Source organism: Lepidochelys olivacea (assembly GCF_965140295.1).
Source record: "Lepidochelys olivacea isolate rLepOli2 genome assembly, chromosome: 7".
Taxonomy (NCBI): Eukaryota; Metazoa; Chordata; order Testudines; family Cheloniidae; genus Lepidochelys; species Lepidochelys olivacea.
In genome coordinates, this window is record NC_140417.1 from 58,767,307 (window position 1) to 58,791,049 (window position 23,743).

At 43.5% G+C, this 23,743-nt stretch overlaps 1 protein-coding gene across 8 annotated transcripts in view; it reads left to right on the top strand.

Moving 5' to 3' along the window:
• The window catches only part of MAPK8 (mitogen-activated protein kinase 8), a 125,005-nt gene extending 111,150 nt beyond the window's left edge, over positions 1–13,855 (top strand). For 4 of the 8 annotated variants that reach the window (XM_084632917.1, XM_084632915.1, XM_084632918.1 and 1 more), the window contains 4 exons: positions 2,183–2,307; positions 3,492–3,555; positions 11,323–11,400; positions 13,532–13,854. In XM_084632917.1, coding sequence (XP_084489043.1) covers positions 2,183–2,307; positions 3,492–3,555; positions 11,323–11,400; positions 13,532–13,677 — 413 coding nt within the window. In that variant the 3' untranslated portion in view covers positions 13,678–13,854. Of the gene's footprint in view, positions 1–2,182; positions 2,308–3,491; positions 3,556–11,322; positions 11,442–13,526 lie in introns of all 8 variants that reach the window. The other 4 variants (XM_084632919.1, XM_084632920.1, XM_084632921.1 and 1 more) reach the window with 4 other exon arrangements.
• The last annotated feature ends 9,888 nt before the right edge of the window (positions 13,856–23,743 follow it).

A 23,743-nucleotide genomic window follows, 5' to 3' on the forward strand; every position in this document is an offset into this window, starting at 1 on the left:
CCCAATTGCTTTCCTAGTATATCCAGCTTGTTAAAAGGATAGGGATATTTTTTCCTAGCTGTACTAGCCCTACACACTTCCCCTCGTTCAGTCACATTTTATTTCCTGTCCATTTGTTTAGCTCCTCAAGGTTTGTTTCTCTGACCTGGTTGGAATTTGCTCTGCCTCACCTCCCAATTAGTCTGCTTTTTCACCATCTCCTCCAGGTGATCAATAAAGACGTTAAATAACATTGTACCCAACACTGATAATTTGACCGTATGGTTGGAGACTTCTTCCTCAGTACACTGGTCGATCTCACCCACTTGCTTAGGGTCTAACTGTTTGCTATATTTGGGGTCAGGAAGGAATTTCCCCCCCAGGTCAGATTGGCAGAGACATTGGGGGCGGGGTGGGGGAGGTTCACATTTCTCTGCAGCATGGGACATGGGTCATTTGCTGATATGAATTAGAAGCCTTTAAGTCATGATGTGAGGATTTCAGTAACACAGCCAGAGATTATGGGCCTATTGCAGGGGTGGGTAGGAGAGATTATGCAGCTGCAATTTGTAGGTCTGTGATAAATGGGGGAGGGGGCGGCGGCATGGGAAGCTCCCTTTTATGGACACCCAGCCAGCCACTTAGCTGTAAAATCCCTCTTGGTAGCTGTTATCTGCCTGCTTAACCTGCAAAGGGTTAAAAAAATCCCCTAGGTAAAGAAAAGGGGCACCTGACCAAAAGAGCTAATGGGAAGGCTAGAACTTTTTAAAATGGGGAAGGAAGCTTTCCCTTTATGTCTGTGGTGGTTCTCGGGGGAGGAGGGGAACAGAGCAAAGTCAGGGCTATGACTACGCTATAAGCAGCTTTAAGCCAGGGATGAGAAATCATTAGATTTTTCCTAGAATTACTTATTTGAAACCCCACAAATATGTAAATAAATTAGGAATGTTTAGAAAGACGCAATTAGGTTTATTTCTGTTTATTTTTTAAGGCTTGTGGACTTCCCTGTGCTAACCCCAGATGTTTTTGTTTGCTTGTAACCTTTAACGCCCAAGAAAGCTGTTTTGGGTGCTTAATTTTGGAATTGCTATTTTAAAATCTAGCAAAAGCCTAAGTTCCAGATGTATTTTCTTCCTTTCTGTTTTTAATAAAATTTACCTTTTTTTTTTAAGAACAGGATTGGATTTTTGGTGTCCCAAGAGGTTTGTGTATGTTTGATCAGCCGGTAGCACAGCTAATTTCCTTTGTTTCTTTCTCAGCTCTTCCCCAAAGGGGTGGGGGGGTGAAAGGGCTTGAGGGTACCCCACAGGGAGGAATTCCCAAGTGTTCCTTCCTGGGTCCAAGGAGGATTTTTGCATTTGGGTGGTGGTAGCATTTACCAAGCCTGGAGTGGCACATATTAATTTTTAGAATCCTTGCGGGCCCCCACCTTCTGCACTTGAAGTGCCAGAGTGGGGATTCATCCTTGACAAGGTAAAACTAGATGATCATGATGGTCCCTTCTGACCTTAAAGTCTATGAATCTATCAACCTTTTTTCATACTTAGTCCAATTTTCACTCCATGTCACAAGGCTTATATACAAGCCAATTTTTGAATCCAATCTAGAGTTTAGTTGCTCTGAATTCACTCATCCTGTATGTGATGACAGATTTATTTGGGGAGAGGGGCAGGAGGAAAGCCTTCATATTAAGGAATAGTTACTTATCAGATACTAGTTACCAGGTTTCTCTTTTTTACTTTGTTTGATGTTCTCTATCACATGGACATTTTTTTAGTCCTCTGGTAGCTGTCCAGCTTCTGATTTTTTTCCCCTCAGAAATTGCAATTTCAATAAATCCATCTAGTCACTGGCGATATATGTACCAATAAAACTTATCAGACGTGAAAACATGTCCAGTTGTCATGTTGCCTCCTTTGCATGAAGGAGGACAATGACCATGTACTGATTAGTCTTCCATGTGAGATTTTGTTCTTGTTACATGTGACATAAATTCAAAACTCTCTTATCAGTTTTACTCATTATTTTGACTTTGCTTTTTAATGTAGTACCAGCTTTGCTAAATCCTGAATTCTGTGCAGACCTTAAAACTGTAATTTGTCTGCTCTCTGCTAAGCCTTTTAAGTGTGTCTGTTCATAAGATTTAAAACATTGTCTAATGTGGATTCAGCATAAACCTAAATAGAAAATTTCACTCTTGCAGCCAGTCAAGCAAGGGATTTGTTATCAAAAATGCTGGTTATAGATGCTTCTAAAAGAATCTCTGTGGATGAGGCTCTGCAGCACCCATACATCAATGTCTGGTATGATCCATCTGAAGCAGAAGCAGTAAGTTCTTGGCTGTGGTCTCTTGATAATGGGATACTCTACGGAAGAAAGCAAACTTGGAATGTGGTGATTGGTTTAGTTGCTTGCCATAATAATGCACTACATTTCTGACCTGCAGCTGTCAGAATTATAGCTGAAATTGGTAGATATGTTTGTTAGAATTTTCTCTCTAGGGGCCAAAATTTCAGGCAGTTGTGGTTCACCTGTATTTCTATGCATAATCATGATGATTGTACCTACAAATAAGACATGCAAATATCACACTTAAATCTTCTGAAAATCAGGCCCTGGATTTATTAAACCAAATATTTGCCTCAGTCATTCCTATGCATACCTGTTACATTTACCAGGAATATGAGCCATTGACTCCTGGGTAAGAAAAGAGGAAGAAGGTATTTTTACTAGTTAGGGCAATTTGGTAGTATCTCAACACTAAGTAACAAAATAGGAGCCAGAGGCAAAACTCTAGTGTAGGAGCATGTGCTGTCAAATATCACCACTGGTGAATGTGATTTAGTTGAAACATAAAAATATATCACTTTTTAAACAATTAACTTCTAGTTTATTGAAATAAGATGAAAAATAAGTGTCTGAATAGAAGGGGTAGTTGGCTGTGACCTAGTAAGAACTGAAGAAGACACTTCAGCATCCTAAACAGGATTTCATGTAAATGGTGCAGCTAGAATTCTACAGAATATTTACAGTAAATGTCCCAAAGAGGCAAAAGGGCAGTCAGGCATGGAAGATGCTGTACCTAGATACGTCTCCATTTAGCCACCTTTGTCAAACATAACTGTAACAATGCGAGGAAAACTATTAATCACTAGGCGTCTGAAACATCACATGAAGTATAGAAAAGTGGCCAGACATGAGATGACTATCATAGAATATCAGGGTTGGAAGGGACCTCAGGAGGTCATCTACTCCAACCCCCTGCTCAAAGGAGGAGAAATCCCCAATTTTTTTTGCCAAAGATCCCTAAATGGCCCCCTCAAGGATTGAACTCTCCATCACTATGTTTCTAACAGTTTTGGTCAGACATGATGCTGTATGTTTAAAAGATTGGGTTGGGATTCTGAAAGCTATTCTTTATACAACAGCCTTCCGGTTAGGTGATGTGCATTTTCCCTTTCATTTCACTGTAGTTATTTGAGTTCTTTATCATGCATCAATTCTGTTTGCAGCCTCCACCAAAGATACCAGACAAGCAGTTAGATGAAAGAGAGCACACAATAGAAGAATGGAAAGGTAAGAACAATGTTTTAAATTTGTCTTTGGGGCTTGACATCCAATACAAGGATTATTGTGTTACCGGAGTTCTGTTAAGAAGTTGGAATGACTAGTAGCTTGTGTCCTTCACAGCTCAGAAACCTGCATAATATTTAAGTATATGGTAAGGTTACATTAGTGTACCTCTTCTGAATTCATATGCTAAGTGACTTGCACATAGCATGGTTCCAATTCTAATTAAGTTTAGTTATTGAGCCTTCTTAAAGGCACAGTTATGGTACAGTAGTTCTCTTCCATGGCATAGATCAAGTTCATACAGACATCAGGTAAGATGGTTGGGTCTCTGGCCAGTAAAGATTGCCCTGGTCCAGGAGATAAAGAACATGCTTTCACCCTTGGCACTGGTCTAACCTAGGAAAATTACTTGTTGCTGATAATGGTGTCAGCTGTGAGTGAAGCTGACCTGGCACTGAGTGTGCTTTAACTGCAAGTGTAGCTAAGGACAAGATCATGTTCAGCACTGTTTCTGGAAGTGTGATTGAAGGATTGAACCATGGCTTTGGGAATGGTTTTATTCCTTAATTATGCTCCCTGAAATGGTCTGATTACACATGGTCCGTATCTGAACTAGGGAATCCACACCACCTTCGAGTAGATGCAGCTGAGTATTCCACTTCGGCTTGGGTGCGCTATGTGTGCACACACCTAAGAAATTTGCCTACCAGTACCCGGAGAAGGGAAGTATTCACACTTCGTGGCCATAACCCTTCCCCTGGTTACATGAGGCAGCGCCGCCCCAACCCTCCCTCAGTTCCTTCTTACCATCTGTGGCTGGAGTCAGGGCTCTGTGTGGTCTTAACCTCACAACCTTCAGCTAGTTTAGTTTTTTCTTATTATATATACTGTGAAGTAGTACCCTTAGCGTTAGCTTAGTGTTAATTTTATTAGTTTAGTTTCTTCAGTGATGCTCTTACGGGGGCTAAATGTTGTCCTTCGTGTGGGAGTGTGATCCCCACCAGCAATCCCTCCACATGGTGCTTGCTGTCTCAGCGAGGCCCATGTTAAAGAGCACTGTGCAATCTGCAGATCGTTCAAGAAATAGACTCAAGTGGCTCGGGACCTTTGCCTAAAGCAGCACCTGCTTGAACAAGCCGTGTGGCCTGCTTCAGAACCAAAGCCCTTATCAGGTCAGAGATCGCCTTCAGGTTCCAAGAGTGAAGCTGTTTTGTGTTCAGGAGCAGGCACACTCTGAAGAAACGGAGGAGACATTCCCTGTTATCTGCATGGAGGAAAAGGTCAGATAAGACCGATCGAGGCTGCTCCAGGTCTTGGGGAACCTCTTCCGCCTTCCCCAGGAAAAGCGTTAACTAGCACAGAGTTGGTGCCAGTGCGCAGGATGGTGTGGGTACCTCTAACCCTTCCCTGGTACCGAGTAGGGAGGTTAGAAACCCTGTACTGCTGACTTGGGTTCTGGCCTCTGCCTGGCCATTGAATCTGGTACGGACAAGGTAGATGCAAGTACTGACTGTTTCCATGTCAGCTGCACATTGTCTACTTTTCGGCCCCGACCTGCCCTTATTCCAGGACTTTGTCAGGGCTGTGTCATCTATAACCCTGTCGACTCAAGCCATTGGACCCTTGGGTCAGTTGGCACTGGACCCCAATGTTCCCCTTTCACGGTTGTGGAAGCAGGGCCAGCACTGGGATTGGTCTGGGGGACCTGGGTACAGTGAATCTCCTCAGCACCATTGCAGTCAGCATTGCAAATGTTACTGTGGCAGCTTTCGCTGCCCTTGAAATTGGTGCTGTCAAACACTCCAGTACCGCTGCTGACTTTGGGATTGATAGCACTTCTGGCACCAGCTTGCTCAGGACCAACGGTACTGCTTCCAGTGGCAGCGCTGCTTCCTGCTTAGTTCTGGATGATGGACAAGTCAGACTGGTTACTTGCTGCCTCTGATCTCGCTCTGCCCTCATCCCAGTGATCCTGAGGCTCCTTGGCATCCAAGTCAGGGTCGTCCTCCCCCCATTGTCCATTGCTTGACGAGCATTGGGGGCCTTCGATGGACTGTTACGGGTACTGGGATTGGCGCTCGTCTCGTGGCTGGGACAGTGGCCCCTGTCCTGAACCATTATGCCAGAACCACATCTTCCAGCCCAGGGTGAATGCAAGCTTTGCTAGAGCGGTCCTGCAGTCCTTGTTTAGGTAGACTTTGAGCCCCTCCTCCTGGGGCGTGGTACTTCTTGGGTCATTTAAAAGGAATACACAGCTGCATCTACCTGAAGAAGAAGAAATGGTTACTTACTGTAATTCTGGTTCTTCAAGATGTGATGCAGACTTGTATTCCAAGACCCACCCTCTGTCCCTTCTGCATTGGAGTCTCATTTTCAAGTGTTCGGAGTGAAGGAACCGACGGGTGGTCAGGGCAGCACCGCCTCATGTAACGAGCGGAGGGGACTGTTGCCGCAAGGTGTGAACTCTGCCCCTCTACCAGTACTCCTGGGCGCACACACACCTAAGTGGAATCACGTCTGTCACATCTCAAAGAACCACAGTCACTGTAAGTAAACATTTCATTCAGTTGCACTCAGGGGAATCTTTTAGTGGACAAGGCGTTTACTGCCGTGTTAGTTAACCCTTCTAAGGAGCAAGTTTTAATTAACATGGTAGCTTTTTATTTAAAAGAAAGCGACCGTTCTCACTGCCTAAAGTATTGCTGGACTTGTACATGTCTACATGAGGACTAACACCAGTGCTGATGAAACAAAGTTGGAAAATTGGTGAGAATATTTTTTCCCCCTAAAATTCCATAAGGTAGACAAGACCTTGCAAGTCAGCTACAGCCATTGCTAACACTTGTTGTCAGAGAGGAGTAACTTTCCTAGGCTTGGGTGCACATCCGTATTCTGCTTCATGACCTTCTGTTATGGTGGTAAAACTTCTCAGTTCTAAAATGCTTCGGGAAAGTAGTGGCAAAGTATTCACTCTCCACTTCTAAGGCCTCCCTACCACCAAGAAACCTAAACTCTCCCCTGCTTCCTGTAGAGGCAGCATGCTGAGATTCTGGGGGAACAGGTCCAGCTTGTGGTGTGTCAACAATAAGCTTTGCAGATTGAGGGCTTGGCTACACTTGCAGATGCAGAGCGCTTTGGGTTAAACCAGCTTTCGTACAGCGCAGTAGGGAAAGCGCTGCAATCTGTCCGCACTGACAGCTGATAGCGCACTGGTGTGGCCACATTTGCAGCACTTGCAGAGGTATTGGAGTGGTGCATTACGGCCAGCTATCCCAGCGTTCAAGTGGCTGCAATGTGCTTTTCAAACGGGCAGGGGGTGGGGTGGAGTGTGTTGTGTGTATGTGGGGGGAGAGAGTGGGTTTTTGGGGTGCTGAGAGTGTGTCAGCATGCTGTCTTGTAAGTACAGACCCCCCCCCCCCCTTCCCAGCCCCCCTCTCTCTCACTCAAAGCAAACATTAGCTGTTTGTTTTTTTCTCGGAGCTGATAAGCAGCTGCTCCTGTACTGGAAGACAAGAGAGGCCACTTCAGTTAATGGGATTATGGGACGTTTCTGGAGGGCAGTCCGCGCTGTAACTCCTCGTTCACACTGACGCTGTAGCGTCTCACCCACTATGCAGCAAACCTCATCCCTCGCGGGGAGGTGGAGGACCAGCAGCGCTCTAGCCAGGGAGTCAGAGCGCTCTACGTGCCTTGCCAGTGTGGACAGGGAGTGAGTTAGAGCGCTCTGGGCAGCTTTATTGCATTATAACGTGCAAGTGTAGCCAAGGCCTGAGCAAAGAGTAGGTTGGGGGGGGAGTCAACTAAGCCTCCCTGCTAAGAGAAGTTTTTTCAGTAATGCAGGTGATCCACAAAAGAGATGGGAGGAAACTTAGCATACCAATAGGCTTTCTCCTGTAGCCATAATATCAACCCTACTTCCTCTATAGGGTGTTTATACGTTCATTTACATTTCTCCTGAGGGGAAAATTAGTGTGTTCATTTGCATTTTCCTCTTTAAGGAAACAAGCATTGGCCTACGTCCAGACTAATTTTCTGATAGCAGTCTCGCTTCTTAATACCAAGTTCATATATATTCTCCTGTCACGCCGCATTTGGTTTATAATCTCTCCTTGCTTCAATTGCTTCTTATCGTCACTTGCATTGTCTGAAAGAGGCTCAGCCACCTTTAGTTTTACAGAGCTTCCTCAGCTGTTTCTTCGAATAGAATTTTTCTTCAGCAAAAGTAAACGCTGCAATTTGATATACACTTCTGCTATTAAAGGTGGATTTTTGGTTCCATGTAGATGAGACTAATCAGTTATCATTGGGGAAAAAATGGGGAAAGTCATGACTTTTTGTGGTACAAAATAGAGATGTCACAGTTTTAGCTGAAGGAAAAAAACAGTGTATTAATTATTTTTGAGTTGTTTGTCATGGGAAGTTAAGAGGTCAAATCTGTTTTACAACAAATTGTTTTAAAACCTTTCAGTAATATCTGAAAACCACCCTCAACTACAAGACAAATATAGAGCCAAATTTAGCACACAAAAAAAAGGAGCAGCATTGCTGTGAGTTGCAAAGCCCATGACTCTTGATATACCACTGTGCCCCCTTACCTCAAAAGGCCCAGTGTTTGTCACAAAGATCGTGTTCTCGCACATATAGCATTACTTGCGGAAGGTAAATGTAGGCCAGTGTTTTCTTTCAGTTAAACATCTGCACCCACACAGACGTCAATAGCTATACCTATGGCAATACTAAGGCGTAGCACCACAGCAGTGACTAAAGCCTATACATTCTTTCTGGGTTACTTGCATGCATGATCATGAAGCCTTCTGTAAAGCCTCTACTCTTGAATTTTTTTGCACAAAACCCATTGTATGTTCACAGAACCTATGCAACAAAGAGGTACTTTCATCTGCTGTTTCTGTATACTACCTAGTTGATACTAACCTTATGACTTTAGTCATACAGCCGATAACATTATGGTAGGTTTTGCGATATTGTTCTCAATGACCTTGTATCTCTTGGATTTTAAAGAATATGCTCGCAGCAAGTGGCAGCTACCTCTTATAGATCTGCACTTTTCTGTATCTCCTCCATAAGTTTATCAAAATTGATTGCTAAATCAGAAGACCGCTGATAGCAAATGTCACACTTTTATCCTCTTGTGTGTGTGTGTGTATGTACACATGTATGTGTATATATTTATACGTTATGTAACAGTAAATACACCACTCACTCTTTTGTGATGAGGTCTGAATGCAAACTTGGTAGAAAGAAGTCCTCGATCCCAGCCTCTATTGTTGACAATTGCCTTCAATGCATTACCGAATCTCTGTGGTTTTAAAAGCTTGAAAGAACAAAGAAGGGACTTTCATTGCTGCGTCCTAGATTTCTTGCTCTTAGGTTTTGTGTCATTCACTGCACTGGTGAGCAGGCAGGGGTAAATGTTTGTGTTTGTTTGTTTAGAAAAGTCTCTTTACAAATAACCAGAATACCCTGCCCCCAACCCATGCCCCCTCCCCAGTTGGACCTTGTGATCTAGCATATGACAGGATTTGGACAGCTTCAGGTTACAGACTTGGCGAAAGTAGTCCTGCCTTGTGTTGAGGAATAACAGGCACAAAGTTCCTTCCCTATCAGTTACATCTTGCAGAGTCACTTAGCAGGAGCTCAGAGCAGCCTGCATTTTCTTTTGTACATGAGTCACGTGCTGTGTCTCTTGAGCCCTTTGACCCTGTGCATCATGTTGCAGATTCAGCTGTCAAAGTAAAGTTGTAGAAGGTCCCACACCATAACCATCACCTGTTCCTCTGCCATGGCAAGTAGGCTTGGAACCATGTTTTTCTACTTGCAGAGTTTGCTTGTTTATCTAAAATTTCTAGTTAATTTTCAGTTGTTTGAGGTTTTTATTAGGATTAGTGATAGGATCCATTAAGATGGATCCAGAGAAGCATTAAAGTGTAAAGTGCTACATTTAATATGCGAATATAATGCATTGAATAGACTGGTACTGTTTTAGGTGCTTAAAATACCTGGGAGAAAGTTCAACCGTTACTGTCAGAAAGAGAAGGAAGTAGGAGGGGTGCTTCATGGTCCACCCCGGAGAATTTCACTGTGCATGCAGATGCCAGCTTTGACCTGCTAGCATAAGAATGTATAGCCCTTGTGCCAACCAAAGGCTTACCGCAGATAGTCTGGAGCCCTTTGCCATTAGACTCTGGACATAGTCTTCAACATGGGGGCCAAGCTGGAAAGGAAGGCAAATGCTCTGCTAATCTGGTTTGATCACCATCACCTCAAGAGTGAGGCCATGGCTCTTCCATTTCCCTCTTGAGGTAAGAGATGTGGAGTTATGAGCTTCCCAAGGAGACTGATGTAACCTCCAAGGGTGCTTTGAAACACAGTATGATACCTCTATCCTGGCCTAGTGCCAAGTGCGGGTAGCCACGTGGGTTGCTATGCTACCCCAGTCTGTTGTCTCTGACCATTGATAGTGGCTCCTAAACAATTCCTTCCTCCATATTGCACTCGGAAATCACTTCAGTTTGCCACTTTTAATCTGTCACTGACAATTTGCATCTAAGGTATTGGTCCTTTTCTTCTACCAGTGCTTCTACCCAGCCAAAACCTCCTCTGGGTGGTTGGCCATCTTATCAACCTAGAGCACCCCTTGCTGACTTTAGAGGCATCTTTTTCATCCTGTGTGTGGCTTTTAATCACCACAGAAAAGGATGATCTGATCCAGAGTGACTTCTGGATATTTATGGTGACCTTCAGATTGGGATGGTACAGCTATACCGCTATCCCTTAGTGAGTCTCAGCCAGTGTCCTTGTGCCCACCTTCATCTGACCTGGATCTGTGGATATTGTAGCTGATCAATATCTGATCCTCCTGTTGGAAAGGGTTGTCCACACATCTCAGATAGGGTTATCTGCCAGCATCTCTCAAACAAGTTATGGCTAGGCCTCTGCTAAGAAAAAAAGATTGGACGAGACTGCCTTGGTTAGCTATCATCCAGGATCCTTCAGGCAAAGATATCTGGGAAGGGAGGGGCAGTCCAGCACCAGTAACGTTCAACACTTAGGTTGTTTGAACACCATTCAGTGCATCAGGCTTGGCCATGGCATGAATTTGCACTAGTGAGGAAAATCCGTGATGGGGTTGGGGCAGGGGAACATTTGTTCTTCAAGAAATGTTATGGTTTCTGATGCAGAGCAGTCTTGCAACTTGGCACGTAACCCCAAGTTTGCTTCCAAGGGGATAGTTATGGACTTATATAAACACAGTCTGTCTGTCTAGCAAAGAGTCGTGGTGTTGCTGGGTACTAGTTCTTCTCAAAAATGTTGCCTTGAGCCATCCTAATCCCAGCTAGGTAAGGCCTTCTGCGCTCCTTGTTCTTCCATCAGACCTGTTCACCTGTGCAGGAGGCCTCCATAACATTGAGTGAATGGATTGCCTCAGCCTCGTGGCTCTACTTCAACGTCCTCCATCTCAAACCGACCCGGACAAAATCAGCTACCAAGCGGTGAGCAATTTCAGTGCATTCTGTGAGCTCCAAACCTTTGACCTTGCAGCAGAATGGTGCTGTAAACTGATGCATCACTTTCAGTTCTAAATATGTTCCTTTCTTTGCTATCTTCTTTGTAGTCTAATATTGTCTAAAAATAGTTCTGAAGAGTAATAATCCTATGAAACTGGAATGTTAATGATGAATGCACATCTTATTAAAATGATTGGTTTGAAGTATTGGATTGGTATAACTACTATTTTTGTCATGTTTACAGAGTTGATATACAAGGAGGTCATGGACCTGGAGGAAAGGACCAAGAATGGGGTTATACGTGGACAACCAGCCCCTTTAGGTTGGTTACAATAAAAGCACTGTACAAGCCTGATCTATGTGGTAAGCTAGAAAGGCGCAAAGCTGATCGAATAGTAATAGTTAATATAGCTCAAAGTATGACTCTAGAATTTCAAGAACACTCTGGCAGAAGCTGTTTTCAGTTAATTCACTTCATCAGTGGTGATAATTGATGCTGGTGCTCTGCTTTGGAAATGTAAAGCACTATACAGAGATTAGTTAACTACCCCTCCCAATACCCCCATGAAGCAAGGCTTTGGGACAGGGACTGTCTTTTTTTTTTTTTTCTTTCTCTATTTGTCCAGCACTTTGCACAGTGGGATTCTTTCCTATGATTGAAGGTGCAGCTACACGGGAAGCAGAAACCCTCAGAAGCGAGACTCAGAGCCCGGGTCTACAGACTCAGGCTCTTGCTACGGTACTAAGAATAGCTGTTTAGACATATGGACTTGGACCCAACCCCACCTAGGCTTCACAGCCCGAGCTCCAGCCCAAGCTGCAACAGCTGTCTTTAGGACTGTAGCATAAGCCCAAGTCTGTAGACCCAGGCTCAGAGACTAGCTGTTGCAGGTTTCTGCTTGCTGTGTAGAATGCCCAAAGGCTCTTAGGAGCCACCACAATACAAATAAATATCCCCATTTTACAGGTGGAAAACAGTGCATCTGGGCCACGGTAACACAATACGTCAGTAGCAGAATTCAGATTAGAAATCAGTTGCTAGCCCTCTCTGCTGATCCATTAGATCAGTGTCTCCCAAAAGGGTGACTAGCTAATGAGATTCCAGTGAGCATCATCAGAGACGGGCATTTAATCAACGCATTCACGCCAAGGTGGATGCCAAAACTTATCCTCCTAAATAAGCTTGGCCTGAGTTTCAAAAGTATTTAGTGCCCACTGTTTGTATTTCAGTGAGACTCCGTCTTCCTCCTGCAAATTCTTATAGCAACAGTGCCTGGGCTTGCCTGGCCAATGTAGAAAACTGCAATGTGATGTCATAAAGAGGTCAGCCTTTACCAAACCCTCCTGAAATCTTGGCTGATCCTGATGAGCATGCTGCTCAAAGTGCTTGTTCCCATCCTCAGCTCTTCTGTCTTTTAATTTTGGGGCACCTCACACTGCTCCAGGAAATACCCCTTTTTATTTTCTGTGGTATTCTCTCCCATCAGCAACTCCTCACTACTTGACATTAATTTCTTATGTTCTGCTCTTGGGAATCCCATTATATATTTTAATAACTTTTCTGCCACAGTTCAATAGCTCATGATTAGACATGAGACTTGTAACTGTTTCATACCAAGCTGCTTTCCTCTTGAATTTGCTTTAAAATCCTCATTGTAACTTTGTTACATCTCTGCATAGCTACTATAAAAGTACACTTTAACACTTGCATTTAATGTCTACTAAATATTGAGATCAAATTTCTCACTTGTACTGTTTGCCTGAATAATTATTTTCTAAACAAGAACGGCCTTTGGAAGCCACTCTTGTATTTTTGTTATCAAATACAGCTGGGTCATTAGAGTACCCCCTTTCCATGGTTGGAGGATCTGTGGCACAGGGTGGGATAATAACTGCTATTGTTTCCCTATGTAATCTTGAGCAGCTGAAAGTGAGTAAAGCACCAGGAGTCCTGACTCCAACACCACCATTTTCTTAGGTGGCCAAAGTTCAGAAGTATTGAGCACTAAGCAGTTCCCACTGAGGTCATGGAGCTGATGAATGCTTGGAATTTCTGAAAATTCAGCCACTTTTAGGCTTAAGTGTATAGTTAGGCGCCTGCTTTTAGGGTTTTGGAAAATCTTCTTGGGCTTATGTAGAACTACTTGCCATTACCTCCTTTTTCTCTCAGCCACACTTCCGAATTTGGCACTCAGCTGTAAGTGTTTATCTCAGATTTACAAGCATCCTGTACTGGAAGTTCCATGGTTTTTGGCACAGATTAATGGTTCAGAAATATAACCCTTCACTTAAATAAAAAAATCCTCAAATCTTATTTAATAATGGACTCCAAGAAATCTCTTCTTGGGTGGCAAGAAAAACTAATGACCAGTAGAGCGAGAAGTACTAATGCAAGTATTAAACCATGCAACTGTATCTGCAACTGATTTGCTGTTTTGTTTCTCATAGCACAGGTGCAGCAATGATCAATGGTTCACAACATCCGTCGTCTTCTTCATCTGTCAATGATGTGTCTTCAATGTCAACAGATCCAACATTGGCCTCTGATACTGACAGCAGTCTGGAAACATCCGCTGGACCTCTGGGTTGCTGTAGATGACTACTTGGTCTTTTAGGGGGGAGGGGAGGGGAGTCCTTTAGTAATTGATAGGGCACCTTTAAGAAAATCAGTGGTATTATTTTTGAGTGTTTTTTCAAAAATAATTGTAGGATTCATTTTAAAGTGCTGTAATTTTAAACTGTAAGTTGTGTTAAAAGCAGCCATAAAAATGTATTTTTTTTTTGCTGTAATTAACTCTGTAAAATATTAAACCTGATAATTTTATCATGGTTTTAAGAAATCTGCATATTTGCTTTACTATTATGCTGCTGAACTTTTTTTTACTGAATTTGTAAGATTTGTTTGATCAAAGCACACATTAATGTTGTCTCTGCCGTATCATGTATTATTTAAGATTTTATAGGTTTTTCAATTTTTTTATTAGAATTTTTTCCAAATATTTTGTTCATGATTATCCTTCAAAGTTATATGCTTGGTCACTTGTCTTACCCATGTGGAAGAGAAATAATACGTTGTAGCCTATCATAGCTTTGGGTATAGCTACTGTAGTGGTAGCAGTAAACACAGAATCCTTTAATTCTGTCTACTTGCCTATAACAATTGAATAAAAGCAGCAGTTAGTGAGTTTCATTAGGGAAACCGTTTATGACCCATGGCAAAGTCACCTCATCTGAGAGGCAACATAAACATAAAGCAAAGCATATCTTTATAGCTGCAGAAGTATCCAGCCTGCCAAAAGGATATGGTGGCAGAACTGTGGCATGCTGAAGCTTATGATCTCATAAAACAAAAAGAGGATACTTCATGAATAATACGTTGCAATGCAAATAAACTGTTTACTTCTTCTAGCTGTTAGCCTGTTTTTGTACACAAAAAACAAGGTAGGCCCAGGATATCTAGATTGCCAACAGGGAAAACTATACCTGTAGTTATACTTTCACAGAGCATGTGGTTCTTTGGAGTTTAAGTTCCTTATTTTCTGCGTTAGGATAGAGCAGTTTTGTGTTGGGTGTGTGTATAGGAAACCCCATCTTTTTGACCACTCTTTCTTCACCCAGAGTAACTTATTCCTGCAAACCAATCACTGGTGGGAGAACCTCAGGTTGTAAGATTTCTGTAGCTAATGCATTAAGAGAGCAATATATGCCATGGTAAAAATGGGGGGAAATAGCAATGCTGGATAAATCGTTTTTCTCTTTCACTTCACTGTCAGACCAGCATAGCAGAAATCTTAATAATGGTTCTTTTTAAGCCATGAATGTTCAGTATCTTTCAGCATTGAAGCCCCAGCTGTCAATGCTCTTTTTTTAAAAAAACAAACAAACAAACATGTAGATCACTTGCTAAGTAGTCATGTAAAATGGTGCTGCTCCTTACAGAAGTATGTTAACTGTTTACATTTTATATTTACAGAATGATTTGTGTGTAACTGACTGACTTTGTTTATGAATGAGTAAAACAATCATCCGGAGTTTATTCCTTTGAAAAGTGCAGATTTCTCAAGAACCTAAGCTATATTGATTGCCTTGTGTAGATAAATATTTTGTGTAGTGAATTAAAATGTGGAAAGGGATTTAAATTAGTGACACCTACAGAAATGAACTTTTAAACGAAAAGCACAGGAGTCTTGGCCAGGCACAAAGCCGAAGAGAATGTCTAGAAATAGCTACTGAGATCATCCAAGAATGAAACTAATGCTGCTCAATGTCTGGTCCTTTAGAATTTGTTGGATAAATAGAAGAAATATCCTTTTTAAAATTTATAATTGGAAGAGGGAAAATTGCCTTTACCCACTTTATCGTCCCCAATTACGTTTTACTGTTTTCAATATTTAACAGAAATTAGACTTTTTAAAAAAATAAAAGAAGGGGTTGCAAGAAATAGTAATGTCTCAAAGAAAGCTGACAGTCAGTTGTTGAAGTGCAAAGTTGTATTTTCGCTACCTGGCTAGACCACTGGTAAGCGATAGCGGTGTGTAGTTTTGCTGTTCTCACTTATATCTGATATTTCAGTAGTGAGCTTTAAAACACACACTTACTAAGGCAATTATTTTTACAGAACCCCGCCAAACTGTATGTTACCTAAAAGCTGATAGGCCATACAATGGGGATTGGAGTAAAGCATACTTTTTTTCTTGTTGTATTTGGACCAACAGGGCAGTTTATTTTGTGTCTATCAAATTTTAAACTGTGACATAAAGCCAACTGTATTTGGTCATGTATTACAGGATAACATCATTATATAGGCCAAGATTATGTTCTGGTACACTGGTGTATACATCCAGAGTAACTCAGTTACAAGTAATGAAATTACTCCTGGTTTATGTCAGTGTAACAGAGCACAGTTTGGCCCCAATCATTCTTGTTTTAGCTGAACTCTGGAATGGTAGTCATCTCTGGCACACACACACACCCCTCGTCTTAGATTCCAGTTCACTTAATTGCTCTTATTTAAGTGCTCTTAAATGAGTTGTAGTAAGACATTTTATTGGCTCCTCCTCCTCTCCCGCCCCCCCACTCCCCCTCCCATCTTAGATTTCTCTAGTGCTGCCCGCAGTAGGTACCGGAAGTGAAGAGGCCATTTATAGAGCAAGAGACCACTTCAGTCAGGATGGGGCATACCAGCACCCACAGTCCTCCTGGGTCCCACCTTTCTAATAAGTATTCAGATTATTGTGGTCTGTATCTTATGCAAATTAGGTGCCCATCACAGGCTCCTGGCAAATTTCCAGTGAAGCCTGCTCAGCCAGGCCAAGTTAGGGCTCTGCAGTTCTAAGCCATTGCAACAGTTTGCTAGTCTGAATTCTCTTTTTAGTCAGCGAAATTCATTTTATATTTCAAGAACAATTGCATATGGATGCAAACAATAAGCAGGTGGCTAGCTAGAACTGTCCTGCTTGTTCTTTAGAATTGTCCTGTCCATTGCTGTTCTCACATTATGTCTAATATCCAATACACGTTATATTTCTGATGTGTTAAGTATCATTGAACTTGGTTTATTATTTTGATAAATAGTTCCATAATGTTTCCATCCCAACAGTCTGTGCTAAAAGATACACAGCTTTTCCACCTCTGGGCTAGACTGCAGCTGGAGTCCTAGACTAGTAGTGAACGAAAGTGACCCACATCTAATGTCCTATGTCAATTGAGGTGGACACCTGCCCACTAAGAACTGAATGAATTCACGCTTTCTGGCTAGTTGCAACAAGTCCCAGGACTGAACAGACAACTCCTCCTAGAAGTGGGTCCTTCCAGGTCAGTATTAAACACACTGGTGGGAGAAGTTTGTACTGTCTTTGCCTGTGCTTCTACCTGTTTTGTGTGTTGAGGACTTCACTCAGTGCAACACAAGGAGGCAGACTGTCTTTAGCTATCTTATCTTATATAAACTTCTGTGTGTTTAAATCAGCTAAAGTCCGTTTAAATCATACAACAATACTGATTGGTTTAATAACCCTGTATGCTAACATGGTTAGGCCCAGTCTCCACCAATTAGCTCATTCAGGTAAATGGCCCAATCTCTGATCCAGGGTAACTTTTCCAGCTTGGGGATCTAAATTAGAAGAGATTTTGCTATATATGGAATAGCAGCTTTCATGGTATAAATCCCCACAAAGCAAAAGAATAGCTGTACAAATTATCTATAAAATGCCAAGGAATTTGTTTAGGATAGAGCAAGCCTTGATTTTACAGGTTATGTGTGACAGTGCCCTCTACTGGTATACTGCACAAGTAAGTAGAACAATGAAGTTAGATGTGTAGATTTGTGATAGCAGCATTGGCCCCCAGACTAACACATTCCAAGTTCGAATGCAAGATCTAAGCACCTGACAGGCCAGTCTCTAGTCTACACATGACTGTGCTGGTCCCACATTAAACATAGAATGCACCCATCTCAAACCTAGATACACTCCTATAAACCGTCAAAAATACTAGTAGTACACATAAACAGTGTTATACGCACTGTCAGTTCAGAACATTTGGGAGGAAGAGAACATTCCAGTTTGTGTCTGGTTTTCATGACTTGAGTCGCTGAAGTAGTCCAGGATGGACTGCCAATAGCTGAATATTTTTCTAACCCACTTTATAGCGGTTTCTGTTGTGTTAGCTCTTTGTATATTCCCATTAATGTTTCAGTTGACCTACTTTTCCCTACATAGTTATAAGTAAGTTGGAAGACTGGAGAATGGAGATGAATTAGAAGTCATCTGCATTTTTTCAATAAGGCTAGAGGTTCCTATTGGAGGAATATGTTGCATGTGTAACTCTTTTCAAACTTTCCAGCTCACTTAATTGCTCTTAAGTGCTCTTAAATGAGTTTCAGTAAAACATTTGATTGGCTTCTCCCCATCTTATATTTCTCTGCATTACAGAAATTTTCTTTGAATAAAGTTAACTTCACACATTTCCACTTCCACTGCTAAAAGTGAAACTAGTTTATTATGGAACTACCTCACACAAACTTTCTGTGCTTTCTTGAGTAAACAGAGCTAACCTTCACTATTGGATCTACCCTGAATGTGAAACATAAAGTACATTTCCCTTTTTAAAAAGCCCAGCCTATTGGCCAATGTTGAGACAATATCCGTAAGTATGTATCATGTATACTTCCCGTACGATGTTCATGTGTAACATATAGCTCACATACAACAATGTACATCCAGAAAATTGTGTTAGATGTAAATTGGTGACTCTATTATTGTAGTCTGTTTTTTGTAGGTAAAAATAACTTAACTAGTAATATCAGTCCATCCTTTACATTTTACAAAAGGAATAATTCTTGGTAAGCTTTGCATACAGATGAATTACTTTTGTAGGCCCAATATCTAGTCTATTTTTGAGAGTTCTTAAACTTTTAACTTGTTACTAAAGTTGAGCAAAACTGGCTGAATTCTCGTGATCGCTCCTCCTGCCCCCTTCAATGTGGATATGGAAATGTATTCTGTCCTGGGAAGTGTGGAGGGGAAGGACACACCTTTTAAATATGGAAAAATGACAGTTCGTTTTTTGCCACCCTCCCCTCCCTCATTCTTTTCTACCCCTTCCCAATAAGCCACTGGTGGGGAAATACTGAGATCATTGTGGTTTTTATCATCTATGCCATCGGTCATGACGCGTGCACCACTGGAATGTATACATTGTTATCTAGTATGTCAATTGGTTATAATGATATTTTAAATAAAAAAGGATAAAAAGTTGTTTGATGACCACTCTGTAGTTAGTGTTTCTTCATTGCAGCTCTGGGGCTCTAAAGCACCGTGTATTTGCCTCAGTCGTTTGGGGGAAGACTCTGTTCTTCATGGTGCCCAGGTCTGTTACGGTGGGTATGTCAGCCTGCTTGAGGGCACAGCCAGATCTGTCAGACACTGGCAACAGGGGAATGCACCACCCCCTCCTTCTCCCACCCCTTTTGGCTTTCCCAGCACTCCTTGCTCTCCTGAGGAGAATTCCAGTGTTGGAGGTCTGAGCTCTGCCCACTGGGGTGATTCAGGCTCTGCAGCTCAGCTGTGGCCTCAGACTGTGCATCTACCCCTCAGCCGCACTGTCCCTGCATTTGGCTGGGGAGAGAACCAAGGGCATTTCTGTGGCTGCTCCTCCACCCTCCTCTGTCAAGTGTCTTGTATGGGAACAGCGTCTCCTGTTGAGTGGGGAGAAGGTCGTGTGTCCTGGTCAGGGCTGGGATGGATCTGAAAGGGTGTAGACACTGGACACAACACTGACCCTGATGCCAGAGAGTGCAGTAAGGGTCTTTGGGTCCCTGATCCCTCCACCTGCCACCACCTCTAACAGGCCTCCTGAAGCTTCCCTACTGCTCTCCCAGGCAGTGGCTCCAGGGATTCAGGCTCCCATCCTAGGCAAGGTGGGCCCGGGGCTTCAGGTTTGTGCACAGGCCCATTCTCACACTCCAGCCTGCTCTAGGAAGCCCAGACAGGAGGAGGGACAGAAAGACTTGCCTCTTTTGAGAGCCTCTCACATATTCTGGGTGACTGGTGCTCACTGCACTGCTGTGAGAGATCCCTGTGACAGTGCCATGGGAAAGTCGGCATATGAATCAATCCCCTATCTTAATGCAGCTCTCTGCTTTCTCCTCCAGCACACTCGGGAGAGTTATTTAAACTGTGAGAGATTTCTTACAGCCACTGCTGTGTGTCTCTGATGGGTAGAGTATTTTCAGAGGGAAAGGTGCCTTGTAAATGAAAGTTACCATTAATCTAGTCTGTGCCACTTGAGTAAAGTGTATGGGGACAGCTGTATTAGCGGCATGTCCCCTGAGGAAATACTGGTAACTTAACGATGATTGCTGTTTAATTGCAAAAGCATTCAAATAAATTTTTAGCAGGTGCCATGTAGTTGACTAATGTTGATAGCAGGAGTGACAGTCTAAGCTCAGCCTGAGGCTTTGGGTTTAGGTGGCTTTGGTTTTGGTGACGTCTAGTCAAATAGTTCCAGATCAGGGAAGGTATGTGGCTGTGGTCTAGCTGAAACCTCAGGTTTGGTTTTGGTTTTGCAACCCAGCAGTGCTTTGAACCCTTGGCGGTTGTATTTTATCATCTTTGCTCGCCCTTCAGTTCTGGCTAAAATGCAGCTCGGGATGGGGAGGGTGAAGGGGGCCAACTGGCATCCCATAGAGATCCCTTGTAAATTTCTGCCGAGATCTCAGCTCATTAACTGACTGGGATTCTCAATAAATCAAAAGAAATCTTCAACAAGAAGAGTGTGTTTATCTTGACCCTGTGTTGGGGGGGGGGGTTCTTTGGTTTACAGATTTTTTTTCCCCTTGAATATAACAAGTTCTGATATAAAGATAGGGGCTAGATTCTTGCATGAACAGTGTGCCTTGCTTTTTGGGGGAGGGGTCCTAAAAGTATTAAACTCATTTAAAATGTCATTAATTCTAGGAGTGGCTATCTGGGTTCTAATGACCCTGCTTCACACACTAGAAGCATGGCAAGCAAAGAACCGAATAAAGCCGTTCGGCCGCTGGCTGTCTCTCCATTCAGCCCTGGGACCCAAGGAACATTCCTCCTTCCTGAGTTGCAGCCGCTTGGCTTTGTTGCCTCATGCGGAGTCTTGTATTTGCTTCATTGTTAATTTCATTTCCTGCCTCTCTCCTCCCCCATTGTTGGCCTTGTGCACGTGCCACCTGTTTTAGAGGGGGGTGGAAGGGAATTTCTCTGCATGGGATGGTGGTCAAGGATGCACTCCATTGCAATGGCAGGCCTGCATCTTTTGGAAGAGTGTAAGAATGAGTCTGTCCCTTGTGGAATAGGCTCCACTCACTGCTGGGTCAAAGCCAAATCATTCTTTGGGGGTTGCCTTAACACAGGATCATCACCTGCATGAAAGAGTCTTGATGACGAGGGGGCAGGGGCCAAAAATCTTCATGAAGCTGCTTCAGCTGTCAAGGTGAAACAAACAGAGCTGTTGGCTCTTCCAGCACGTATGGGTACCCCAAAAAATTGAGTAAACCAGGCTCCCTCCTTTATGTCCCTGGAGCATGAAAGCCTAGAACAGCAGCCTCATGCAAACCTCAGTAGGAGCTCATCTCCCCCAGTCTGTAGCTGTTTCTTTTTGGGGTAGTGTCTTGGCTCCCGTAGGAGCAGAGGTGTGTGTGGGGAGGGGGGGGGGGGAAAGGAAGAAAGTGGTGGTACCTCCCAACACCACAGCTGTTAGATGGCATAGAAATGCACAAAAAAATGCCCCTCCTCTTTCTTGCATGCTTTGATCAGCTGTGAATGGCTAACATTGGAATTGTCATTGGTAGGCTTCAGTGTTAACACCCACTGAGCAGCTCCTCCAGCTAGGGTTTCAAATGGCCTGCAGCCTCTGACAGACACCACTGCAGTGGTTAACGGACAGACTGAACTGAACGTGTCCTGCGCAACCGTAAGGGTTAGCGGCATCTTTACCAATCTAAAGCACCGTATAGGAACTGGATAGTATGTATAAAGAGAAGTTTATGCACACGGTAGCCAGCAGGGGGCAGTATTGGCTCCCTGAATTGCCTTGTCAGCCCAGTCTGACTTGCCTAAGTGAAACCACCACTTCATGTAACAGAGGCTGCTATGCAGGTGCCAGAGAGTAATGGAGGAAGAGTGGATGGTTCATGTGGGATTTGGGAGAGAGCTTCAGTTCCCTGCTCTGCCATCGCCTTCCTGTGTGACCCTGGACAAGTCACTTAGCCGCTCTGTGCATCAGTGCAGTGGGGTCGGTAGTACTCCCCTGCCTCACAGGGCAGTGTGAGGATAACTACATGAAGGACGGGGCGGTGCCAAGTTACTGTCGTGATGGGGGCCATAGATGTAAAACATCACAATTTGGTTGCTATGTCTGTGGATCAAGTGCCACAGAGAGGAAAATCTCCTGCTCACATTAGGGAGCGGTCTCCTTGATTGTCACTGGAGATGCTAGTACAACATGTATCCCTCCTGCCTTTGCTGTCTAGTCACAGGAGGGATTTGTTTTATAATGTTGTAGGAAAAGTGGCCTGAAATGACCAAGGAGCCACTTCAAATGTTACTTATACATTGAATTTAAAAAAACTGGATCCTAATTCCCGTGGGTGCGTGTCAGGTGGCTGGAATGGAGTCAGATGAAACAATTGCCAAGGCAAAATGCTGACAAGTACGGCTCCTTTTCAGGCCCTGCAGGTGGCAGGCTACTCCCAGGAACAAGCAGCTGATCGACAGCTCTTTAGAGCACTGCGCTGGGGCAGAGGCTGGGTGTGGAAAGGCCGTTGCTGGCAGAGGAGGGGGTGTGTGGCTGTTACTTCAGCAATTTCACACTGAGCCATGTTTTAAAGCAGTGGTTCTCAACCAGGGTTTGCAGAGGTCTTCCAGAGGTAGATAAACTCATCTAGATATGTGCCTAGTTTTACAACAGGCTACATAAAATTGTATCTGCATCTGATCTGCAGAGATAAAGTGGATAGCTGCAGATTTGCAGAGCTCTATACATAAAAAGCACTAGCAAAGTCAGTAGAAACTAAAATTTCATACAGGCAATGTCTTCATATATTACACCTTGAAATGTAAGTACGGTATGTATATTCCAATTGATTTATTTTATAATTCAATGATAAATGAGAAAGTCAGTGTGTTGTCAGCAATAGTTTGCTGTGACACTTATGCATTTTTATGTCTGATTTTGTAAGCAAGTAGTTCTGAAGTGAGGTGAAACTTGGTTGTACACAAGCCAAATCAGACTCCTGACAGGTGTACAGTAGTCTGGGAAGGTTGAGAGTCACTGTTTTAAAGTATCCAGCGTGGTAACAGAAGCTGCCCTCCTGCCAGAGCCTAGCAAGGTTTGAGTGTTTGGCAGAGGAAGGGGTTTCACTTTGCTTAACTCATTTGCCACACGTTCATCACTGTGGGAAGAAAGGGGAATGGTGGGATGGGTGTGCACATGAGCCAAAAGGAAACAAAGCGGCATGGACTAGCTAAAGGAGAAAAGCATGCCTCTCCTGCTGGTTACAGGGGGGAAGGCTGGGTTGGCACAGGGGAAGCTAAATGTAATCCATCAAGTCTTGAAAAGCCTGTTAGGGAGAGGAAACTCAAAAGCGTGATAGACCCTGGGCAGCTCTGAAAATCCTACAGCAGCCCCAGCACTGTAACCCTACCCAAAGCATCCCTTGGGCACCCAGCCCTTGTCGGGGCTAGCAGTGCCGGCCTCCTCTGCTGCCAATTTCTCCTATGCGGGCTACTGAAACTGTGGGGGCAGAACAGCGTGAAGAATGGGGCATGTTGCACCCAGCCAAGGGGAGCTCATGACGCTCAGGTGACGTCAGTGACAATGTGCAGGTGCACATGGTCCTGGGGTCAGGACCCAGCACTGCACTGCGGTGGGCAGTTGGGCCCCCGCTCAGTATTGGTTGGAAGCTGGTGCCCCCTCTCCATGTCTTAGCAGTGGGGCGGGGGGGACAGCTGATACAAACTTCCTTATTGAGAGCCACACCCAGGACTGAATAGATTTGTCACCTCTAGCTCGGAGAGTGGCATTCCCCAGAGGAGAACTGGGGTAAATTGGCAAGGAACAGACTCTCTCTCTCTTCCATTAGAGCTGTTGAGAGAATAGCAGCCTTCAAGTACCAGTGGGTCAGTCAGGTC